This window comes from Anoplopoma fimbria, chromosome 20, assembly GCF_027596085.1.
Source record: "Anoplopoma fimbria isolate UVic2021 breed Golden Eagle Sablefish chromosome 20, Afim_UVic_2022, whole genome shotgun sequence".
In the NCBI taxonomy this organism is placed as follows: domain Eukaryota; kingdom Metazoa; phylum Chordata; class Actinopteri; order Perciformes; family Anoplopomatidae; genus Anoplopoma; species Anoplopoma fimbria.
The window spans coordinates 10,075,230-10,086,397 of NC_072468.1; the positions used below are offsets into that span (position 1 = coordinate 10,075,230).

Sequence of the window (11,168 nt, forward strand, 5' to 3'; positions counted from 1 at the left end):
ATGACCTCATTGTGGACACGAGGGGTGAAAGTATCCAGTATTTCACAAGTAAAAAGACAAAGTCTGACAAATTGAATTTTCTTCACTTTTATTTATATGACAGAAATTCACAAATGTGCCTCAGAGGGCTTTAAATATGTACAAATGACTTAACCTGAAACCTATGCCTGAATATCAGATTATAAAAATCAGTTCAATAAAAGCAGGTCATACACGCTCATCAAACAGGTCAACACATGACAGAAACAGCCTGTAGGTGCATTAAGGCTTTACTGTATTTAAGTGCAAGTCACATCAGTAGGTAATTCAGATGTTCTGAAAAGCAATAATTATAATAACGTCAGCGCTTTGAACCTGATAATGTGTACGTTCAGACACGGCATATATCAACACAACCTCATTCTAATAAGACACTGTTATATTACACATAAATATCCATTCTATTTAGTAGTGTTGAAGAAAATATTGAGTTGACATTTCCAGGGAAGACGGACAAATGTTTTACACATAAATTCTCGACCTTTTAAATAAAAAAAAAACTAAACATATTTCTAGACGCACACAGAGCAACAGCTGACTTGGTTGCTGTCACGGTGGAGTGTAGACCAGCTCCATCAAACTGTTCCCAACAACTGCTCAGCAGCGGTTCGTCCACTGAAGATGACGTCATTGACTGACACGCCGTCATAGGAGGAACCAATCAGAGATAGCGGGAGATTATTCTCCCTTATGAAGCTGCGCATGGACTCTGGAAAGGCAGACGGACCAACATTTAAATGATGTTTCACTACACCTTGATGATGTATCGTTTTTAGACTTATTGTCTACTCACCAACTCCCCGATAGTGTCCTTGGTAGTACTGAGGTATACAGTCCTGACGAGAGAAAAAAACAGTTGACTTTTGACTTCATCAAAATTACAAAGATGCAGAATTAGTTTTTGACATGAGTTAATAACTGGTTTGGAGTCAGTCCTGTCTTACCCTCTGTAGAGTCACTCGACTCCAGCTGGGTGCAGTGGTGACTCCTAGCTGGCTGCTCACTGCCTCAGTGGCTCTTGCTAAAAGACACTCCTCTGTCACCGCCTCTGGGGCCCCAAACACTTCCTGGAACCAGGCCCCGCCCATCATCACCTAGGAGACACAGTCAAGAGGTGAGGACTAGCTGAACTGGACCAGAACCGCATGACTGGAAGAAACTTCTTCATTGTAAAACACTTCTTACATTCTCTTCACAGTATGTTTTTACAGGCAGCAGAACTTTGCTTTTAAAGCTGTAATAATATATATTTTTATATGAACAATGGATCAAATGATTATGTGTTATGTCACTCAGTGATGAAGCCACAGTAAGTTTTAACCAGTTAGCCTTTTAGTCTCCTTCAGCTAATTTTTTTTATTTTCCCATGTTGTGTCCAATTAGTGATTGACCTTACCTGTACCCAACCAGTCAGCTCTGTAATGCCTAACCCTGACTTTATACAAAGTAAATCCCACAACGAGCCAGATGTCTTCCCAGGAGTTGGTGGAGATCAAACCAGAGATATAAAAGGAGTAAATGTTGGACCTGTGTCCATCATGAGGACACAAACATGTCTGCTAGATGTGTAAAAGGGTAACTGTTTGCCAACACGTTCAACAGAACTGTATAAAGTGATAATATGTCAGGTGTTGTGTTGCACTGCCCCCAGTGGCCAAAAAACAGTTAATAGTTATAAGTTTTGTGACTTTCAAAACAATGACTACAATTCTCCGACTTACAAACTATTTTAAATGATGAGGTTTAAAGTTGAACGACTGTTGTTTAATCTAAAACGTGCAGTTCTGTCTGTCTCCATCTCTCCACCCAACTAATCTTAGTGTGCATTTGCTTTAGTGCAACAAAGAAGGAGATCATGTGTTTCACCAGCTTATCAGAGACAATACCTAAGTAAACAGGCCAACATGTGAGTGAGTGAGTGAGTGAGTGAGTGAGTGTGAGTGACCGTACTGTCAGTCTAGTAGTCTGTCCGTCAGGTCTGTTGTGTTGAGGAAAGGGGATCGAGTCGTAGACCACCCCTAGTAAACCCCGATCCTCTGACGATGGCAGCAGGTGACCAAAACCCTGTCAACAAACAACACAATGTTAGCAACAACAACTGACACTTAAATAGTTATGACATCTGAGGACCCCCTTCACTGAGGTCATCAGAAGAAGGAGGATGCTACAGGAGGGAATGTGCTGTATAGTGTTTATTCATGTGAATAGGACAAGAACATGCTTGTACCTAAGACAAGTGAGAGGAACAAACTCATAACAGATTGATTGATTTGCTATTTTTGGATTTTATTGTGTGTGTGTGTGTGTGTGTGTGTGTGTGTGTGTGTGTGTGTGTGTGTGTGTGTGTGTACTACTGTAGTTCTCACCGCTACAGGCAGGACAGAACCTTCATACTCCAGATTTACCACGGCAACTGTTACCGTGGAGATGTCCTGCAGCAACTGGATGAGAGGTTGATAGGTGGAGGGCAGGATTGAGGAGAGGGCTGAGGGGGCAGAGAGAGTAAGCAAGTAAATCATTTGTTTGTTTCTGTTGTTGTTTCTCTGTTGTGGATTATATTTCTAACAAAGTGTTGTATTCTGTACAAAAAAATATAATTTTCATTTATTATTTATTAGCAGTAAGTTTTTTTTAGCAGCACATTTTAGACTTAAATTCTAAGATTACATTTTAATTGTATGATTTCCAGCAATTCAACAACATGTTGAAGGATTGCTGACATAATATACGTTCCTGCTGAGTATCAGAGGACATCAGTAGAGCTGACTCAAACATTCCAGTCTGTGAACCACCACTTGCCTTTAGCAGGTAGTGCAGAGATGATGTGGTCAGCTGACATGGCTCCATCCTCCAATTTGATCTACACACAAACACACATGTATGATGACAGCAGCCAAATAACACAAGTATATGATATCAAACTGTCCAGCGTGTATTATGATGTTTTCCAGCCTGGAAGCTAGCATTTGCTAATCAAGCTGATGGGAATGACATTAGTTTTGCAGGTCATAAAACCAAAATATTGGACAAATTACAATTTTGACTTTAATCTTAAACATTTAGTAATCCAGAGGGCCTCCCTCTTTAGGAGCAGCTTCTCCAAATCGCCCCCTCTTTTTGCTGCAAACATTATAGAACGTCAACAGTTACTTTTGAGTTATGAAACAATTGTGATTTTAATTATGACCTACTCCTGCAGACATGGGGAATAACTAGCCATGCTAAACCAGCTGACATCACATTCATAGTCACATTGGGGTTAATGTAGCATATAGTGTCCTCACTAACCTTCCATCCAGAGGCTGAATGACTGATGTGTTGAACAGCTGTCTCTCTGTGAAGCTCTACTCTGCCGCTCTGCTTTAGGTACTGAGTGATGGACTCTGGGAGGGACTCCACTCCTCTGCTCAGGGACCACTGGGCCCACGACTCTTCAACAGATCTTTGAGCCAGGGGGCCAGGGGGAACCACAGGAGCCGGACCTGAAGGGTTTTCACAAATACAACTTCAGTCCAATAAGGCACACAGATTACAGACAACATGAAAACACTGGAACAATCCACCTGTTTGAGGGAGAAGTTACAGTGCATGAATAATATTTCTAAGGCATGCAGCTTTAGAGCAGATACAGTGCCGAAATAAATAGTTTAACTTGGCAAAACCAAACAAATAATCATTTTGTCTAGATCTGAGCACAAAAACGATTGTTTGCAGGTATGGGATGACTGGAGAAGCTTCTATACTACTTTCCACTGATACCTTAGAAGGTATTGAGTACCAATACCCAGCTCTAGTAAAGACCCAACACAGAGATGTTGATAACAACTAGTCTCTGTTTTGGATTGATAATTAGATTGTATATGGGTATTTCCCTCAGGTGTCTATGTGTAGCAAAGCGCCAAAGCTACTAGACTACAACGCAGGAATAAGGATAATAAAATCATAAACAAGGACACTAGGTCGGAGAGCAGTCAGTCGTCTTTTATTGTATAAACATTTTGCAACAATAGGATGTTAAGCTTTCAAGCAGGACTTATTGAACTAGGGACAAGTGATATACAACTTAAAATACCTAACCGACAACTTTTATAAAATAGGTAACATGCAGTGAATCTACACTTTAAAGTCACACACAAAGTTAACTCCGTGGAGATAAATAACATGCAATAGAATAAACACTTCACTCAGGTGATAGCAAATAATGACCTCAGATCATTGGGGCCTGGCTTGAAAGCTATAAAAACCTTGTGCTTTGGCTCCAGTTTACAAAGGGCAAAGGGAATGTGGAGAATAAATATTAGAAACAGCAGCTGACAACCATACCGATGGCCATGTGATCAAAGGCTTTGCCACGTCTTTTTGTTTGCCAACATACAACATGAACAGGAAGTGGTAGGACCCCAGACAACAAGAGCTGGCCATGACTAGGCCTGTGTTTATATGTCCTGTTATGTGGGCGGAGACTTACATCAATAATTGGCTACACCTGCCCTACTCACCAGTTCCTGGTGGCTACATATGCTACCTGTATGAGTGTTGTGTTCCTCTCACAAAACTCAATAGGAAAAATAAAGAAAATAATTGTACCTGAACCCATCAGCATGCCCAGTATCAGTGAACCTCTGCGCTGCTCTGCATTGTACAAGACAGGAAAACAAGAGCGCACACTCAACTTCCTGCAGTCCCCCGCAAACACACCACGACACAAACTGTCCACAGCTATGTCTGCCAGCTACACACACACACACACACACACACACACAGAGGAAGAGAATGTAAGACAAAGCAGCAACCAACAAAATATTATTGAGCACATAAGACAGACTTAGGGTGAGATAGATAAAAGTGAATCTAATTTAAATCACGGTTAAAGGTTAAGTTCACATTTTTTTCTCATTGCTATTTGTACACTGAATGATGACGGAGGAAGGTCACATTTAAAGACAAGAAATCACTTTATTTAAAGAGGACAATATGTTTTCTCCCCTTCCAAACACAAATCTAGTGTAGGTGATCTACAGTCCTCTTTCTGTGCAGAAAGGGATTCTAAAGCTAAGCCGAAACCGAACCTTCAACAGTCTTACTAGCATTGTAATAAAGTATTGGTTTAAGGCTTGAAAATAATGTGAAACTATCCATAGGAAGTCTGTTTCTTAAATCCAGGTAATGCTTTGGTTCACACACAGTGCTGGTTTCACAGTTGGATGTCAAAATAAAATCTGAACTAAGAACGTTCTGACCCCGATCCCCTCACCTCCTTCCCCAGCCTCCTGGAAACAAATGAGTGGATGGACTCGTCGTCCTCCTTGCCCTTCTTCACCAGTATCTCCATGGCAACGCTCAGCAGGAGGGGACGAGAGAAGGGTGGTACTGTCCGCAGAAGTCCACTGCGTAGAAAGACAGCGAGCCAGAAGAATTGATGAAGCGGTGCCATAACATAAGAAGGATCAAAATGTTATTTGCCAGGCAAACATTCCTGTCATAGTGACTTCAACGCTGACACAGCGCTATGGAGATAGGACTGGCTATGAGACTAACCAAACAGGAACAGCATTCTCTGACCAATCTCACCTTATTCCTGAAGGCATCCTGTGGAGCTGTTTGTTGACGTACACATATCTGTTCTTGGAGGCGACATGGCTGTAGGTGACAGGAAGAATCTCCCCCCCAAGACCCAAGTCATCCACCTACACACACACACACACACACACACACACACACACACACACACACACACACACACACACACACACACACACACACACACACACACACACACACACACACACACACAGGATATTTCTTTACTGTCAGTCTGAGGTCCTGCATGTCTCAGAACAGATTTCACTCTGTCATCCTCAGAGAGTTCAATCACCTCTATTGGAGATACTGCTTCATCTGCCAATAGTACAGCTTTCAAAAAGCCAGATTAAAACTGAGCATCTTACAAATCAAATTCGTATAGTTTCTCTTGGGACACATTCAGACATTTAGACAAGGTGTGTGAATGTAATCGCTTCACCTTTAAGTTTCTGTTTGAGGAGCTCTTCACCTCGGTCACTCGGGTGGTTAAGCTTTATGGTCGGCTTTACTATTTGGCTTTTACCCCCCCAAGTTCTCCTAAAGTCCAAGACTGCTTGAATCTTGGAGCTTTTGTTTAACTATTACCTTTCAAATCCGAGTCTACAGGGTAAAGTCATCATTTATGATAGACCAGCAGTCATTTTCATCAAAAATAAAGATAAGAAGTCCCTCGGGATGAATTAAAGTCTGATCTTATCTTGAAATGATTCATCAGTGCTTTCAAACTCACCATATTGAGTGTGTTGCGACCCACTGCTCCAGCAGGTCGGATCCCTCTGGGTCCGTGTTCAAACACCGCCCCATCTGACCTCCTGGTGGACCACAGCCAACCTCCGAAGCGACTGCTGGACTCCAAGACAATGACCTGGAGGAAAAACAGAGACAAACTCTGATAAGTTGACTCAGCACCATGTTGCACTAAAACATAAACAGAGAGAGATAGTCCGTAGATAAAAGACAAATGCAGTACAACGTAGTATTGAGGTGACCGCTTGTAAAGTAAAGCTAAACTGCTAAACATATATACTTCTGATCTGCTCTGACCATCTCCAAAGGCAGGATACACATTTTGATCTTTTCATCAAGGCACCCATTCATTTTGTTAATGTTATATTATTATTGGTAGCAATGCTGTTTCAGTGCAGATTTAATCTTAACACTTTTTCTTCATATAAATAATAAAATAATTCTGAATAATCTAACCTAAAAAAATCTAAGGTTTGGATTTCTGTTTCATACGGTTTACACTTTACAGAATGTCGAAAGACTCCATAAAAAGAAGGGGGAAAAACAATAAAAAGACTAAAGATAAATAAATAAAATACTTAATGAATTAATAATCTAAACAGTAGCATGGTTTGCTAAATGTTAAGTAGTGATTGGGTTCTCCAATAATGTTGCAGGGTGCATCTTATTCTCCTCATGGTATGCTATACCAAAGTCAGCTCATTACTGCCTCCTGTGGCCGATGGAGAGAAAACATCCACTCAAACTACAGATAGCTGTCATTGCTGTGGATGTTTTTCCTTTTCCTACAAAGATTAAGAATTATTATGTCTTACTTTTTTTTTAAATTCTAATGTAGATGGTCTTTTTTCAAACTGCTTCTGCTGTAAAACACTCTAGGAAGCCCAGTTACTGGTCTATCACAGATATGGTCTGAAATAATGTTTTTTTGGCTTTCTCTTCAGTTCATTGTGGGATCAACTGCATAACATGATATGGTTTACACACAGCTTTTACAATGATTACCACGGTTAGCTTGTAGTAGCTTGAAAATATCTACTGGGGTTACCATATAACAGTGTGTGTGTGTGTGTGTGTGTGTGTGTGTGTGTGTGTGTGTGTGTGTGTGTGTGTGTGTGTGTGTGTGTGTGTTACCTTGGTAACCTGGGGGCTCTTGCACAGGTAGTAAGATGCTGCCAGACCCCCGATCCCCCCTCCAAGGACTGCAACTGTTGTCATTGGCTGATGGCAAACACAAATGACACAAAACAACAGAGAGAGCTTTAACACAGAGTGAGGATAAGTGAGAGGATAGTTCACTCTGTAGCCGATGTGTGTGACAGGGTGTGTCTGCAACATGAGGCCTGCTGATAATGATACGGAGAACGGTTTATCAGGCATCTCACTCTGTCACATAGCTATGTGTCCAACTGTCCATCTTTTCAGCAGACAAAAGGTCAGCTTCACACTCAGGAGTTCTAGGACTGTCTTGTACTGTTTATTTAATCTAAAACTCCAGAATAAGCTCTTGTTTACAAATTGAATTTCCTGTTCTCAGTGTCCCTCATATTTGATCATTGGACAAAGTAATATCTCCTATTTCTTTCCTGTCAGCAGATCCTCGACTAAATTAAATTCATTGCTTCCCGTCCCACTTGCATTGTTTGACCAACCAAATTTTTATGAAACATTTTCCTATTATAGTTTTATAAAAGGTGATGTTTCCATATTGTTCAGAATTTAATATATTATCTATATTTTATTTTATTTTTTCTTTAAGGTTTGACTCTGCTTTCACTTTCTGGTATGTTGATTTTTGTTAGGATTGTTAGGATTACATTGTGTGTGTTTTATTACAATGTTATGTAGTGTATAGAAACTTACGAATAAATAGATCACAAAGAAACAAAGTAAAAATAATAATTAGATTAGGCTCTTCAATGAATGTTGGTGCTTATGAAATGCTATGTGACGTTAAGTTAGCAGACACTTCTTCACTTTGTGGGTTTTGAATGGAAGTTAGTGTTAATAAACAGTGCAGAGTACCCGGATGTTGAGGCAACTTCTCCTCGTCCAATAACCTCAATAAAATGCTTATATGGAACAAGAGCAGCTACAGCCTCTGACCGTGGTGAGACGTTCACTGACAGCTGGGGACAAACACAACTCCGTAGACACATGACGCTCACTATGTTATATATGTAGTTAGCTCTATAAGGATGAAACAGCGTTACCTTTACTTTTGGGGTCCCGTTCAGCGTGCTTCTGGTTCCATGGATGTTCTGTTACAACACCAGCAACTATACTGCTTCCGACCTGACTCCTTCAGAATAAAAGCGTCGTCTCTTTCTGATGTTTGACAGCATGCAGCAAACCATGATATGGTGCATTATCGCCACCAAGTGGTATGGAGTGTGGCTCGATATTATAAATCCGGACAAATACTATTATAATCCCTATTTATACCACTTCTATTACTACTTCTGCCACTACTATATACTGTTATCATCTTTGAAGATTGTACACAGATTTTCGAAATTCTTTAGTTTTAAAGTTATTCTCATTTCCATAGCATCCATTAATGTACTATATAATTTGCTACAACTTACTTTATTTCTTAAGATAAGAAATAAATAAACAAAAATAAAAACTGAAAAAAATAGAATATATTACGTCGAAAAAAGTCATAAAAAGTAATAATATAGTATGTCGAAAATAGTTATGAAAAAGTATTTTTATACAATGTTAAAAAGGTTATAAAAATACAACGCCGGATATAAAGTCCAAATTTAGTATGTGAAAAAACTCGCTCTACTACAACTTTTTTTATATACTATACAATACATTTTTTAGGAATATTTTTGACAACCAATATTCTGACTTTTTTAGAACATGTTTTTGACATGCTTTACTTGGATGTCTTTAGGACTTTTTTCATTATCCTATACTATCATTTTTTAGGACTTGGCTGTGGTTCTCCAGCTGCTCCTCCAGTTTTCCTCTATAACCGAGATGCAAAAAACACATTAAAGACACACAATCATTTAAATATTAAAGTTGTGTCATTTGACTGTTGTAATTTCCAGCTGTGTACAGATGCTAGTGTTCTTCAGGTCCTCGTCTCCATCTAGTCTGCTGCTCCTCACCAACACCTTGTGTTTTGTTCTCTGTTTACCAACAAAGAAGACAAATGAGCTCCTTAAATGGGCTGTAATTCCAGCTTCATGTCTTCTGAAGCTCTGATAGTCAATGATAGTCTCAGGAAGTGTCCATGTCTATTACTGAACATTCCCCTTTAATTTCATAGATTTTCAAGAAGTTCCTAATGAAGCTAAAGAGGCCACTGAATTTAAAATATGTTGTATGCTTTCCATATTCAAACAGGCACAAAGAAATGCAATATGACTACAAAGTGACGCGCAAAGCAACAAATCATTTTTAGTATTTTGTGTGTGTGTAGGGGGATAAATAAATCTTGGAAATCATCATTTCCTTTCCTAATTTTCAACATTTTCAGTAGCATAGATTAGAAGTAGTATTAGAGTAGTAAAGAGTAGCATCACGTATTTGTATGTTTTTGTGTCATAATGAACAAACTGGTATGAATATGTGACACTCATCAAGTTTTTTCAAAGCTGAGAGGATCGGAGAAGATAAAGTCAATTAACAGTGTTTGGGTTAGTTTCTAATAAGGACATGTAGTCTGTGCCTCCTATTTCTACAATGACAATAACAAAGCTGCCACATGTCAGTCTGATCTGCAGTGATGAAATAAGATTGTCTAGAATCCTTTACACATTTTAAATGCAGATATAATCACCACTGATATGTAGTTTAGTGATGGTAACTATTGTTCTGTTAGTTAGAAGCTCTGTTTTATCTATATCTATTGCACTTTAAAAATTCTGTAAATTTGTCCCTGTCAGGATCCTGTAGGAATATTTCATTTACTTTTCGAAAGTAATCAGATCTCAGATCTGTCAGGTTTTGATCTGATCAGTTAAGCCCAAAGAAAAAAGCTTGTGAGCCCACTTAACTTGCTTCCTCGTACAGGCTCCTGGTCCGGAGCGGGTTACCATGGTGATCATCCCTGGTCGTCACTCTTAGCAAACTTCTCTCTTGCTGACCAAACAGTAGGGAGTTGGCCAGAACTCTGTACAGTATTGATGTAATCTGCCAAACAGTGTGTTGTTGTTTACCATCACTAAAACACATTTAAACCAAAGTGAAACCTTAGACTTTCTGTTAGAAATATGGAATGTTTGTTTTCCACATTTTTACATGTAATACTAATATTTAGGCCAGTGGCTTCCTTCCGAAACAAGGCACACGCTTATGGAAACCTGATCACACAATACCTGTCTCAGCTAATTATTTAATGAATAATAATAATAAAGCTGAGTAGACGTATATCACTCGGAGACAAACTATGTTAGCTGTCAGTTCTGACACATTTTCTAACAGTGGATTATCTCCTCAATCACATTCATTGTTTCCCCCAGTATGGTGGCTTTTGGGTTGTAGCTGCAAAGGAAAATCTCTCTCCTTATTCAGTCTCCCACAGTACTAAAGAAAAGAAAAAACTGGGACTTGCGTAATGAAAACAACAGATAGCAGTTACTACATTTATTTTAAAACCCATCAAGGGATTGTCACTTTTAAAGAATTGTTTACATCTTAAAAGTTATTCTACATTGAGCATTAAGGAATGTCATCCAGAAATAACCTGATTTTTGTGGGGAATTTGATGACTAATGAGTGTAACCAAACTCATCAAAATGATATTTAACATTTATATTAGATAAATGATCCAAAAAATA

General features: G+C 39.2%; 1 protein-coding gene across 2 annotated transcripts; it reads right to left on the reverse strand.

Annotated features, from left to right (window-relative positions):
* Positions 1-75: 75 nt before the first annotated feature.
* On the reverse strand, positions 76-8,664 carry ppox (protoporphyrinogen oxidase). 2 transcript variants are annotated; one of them, XM_054621497.1, is made up of 13 exons: positions 8,583-8,664; positions 7,504-7,590; positions 6,353-6,487; positions 5,611-5,726; positions 5,294-5,426; positions 4,627-4,771; positions 3,328-3,521; positions 2,839-2,899; positions 2,406-2,524; positions 1,990-2,103; positions 984-1,133; positions 833-875; positions 76-748 (listed from the first exon to the last, which is right to left on the reverse strand). In XM_054621497.1, the coding sequence occupies exons 2-13, from the start codon at positions 7,585-7,587 to the stop codon at positions 615-617; spliced, it is 1,428 nt and encodes a 475-aa protein (XP_054477472.1). In that variant the 5' UTR covers positions 7,588-7,590; positions 8,583-8,664; the 3' UTR covers positions 76-614. The 2 variants fall into 2 exon arrangements, with proteins under 2 accessions (XP_054477472.1, XP_054477473.1); XM_054621498.1 differs by having other exon boundaries at positions 82-748; positions 8,589-8,612.
* Between the last annotated feature and the right edge of the window lie 2,504 nt (positions 8,665-11,168).

Coding starts and splice junctions, on each gene's coding strand:
- ppox (XM_054621497.1), bottom strand. CDS start 7,587: ATGACAACAGTTGCAGTCCTTGGAGGGGGGATCGGGGGTCTGGCAGCA. Junction 2,900..3,327: donor ATTCAGCCTCTGGATGGAAG/GTTAGTGAGGAC, acceptor GTTTGTGTGTAG/ATCAAATTGGAGGATGGAGC. Junction 2,104..2,405: donor GTTCTGTCCTGCCTGTAGCG/GTGAGAACTACA, acceptor GTTTGTTGACAG/GGTTTTGGTCACCTGCTGCC.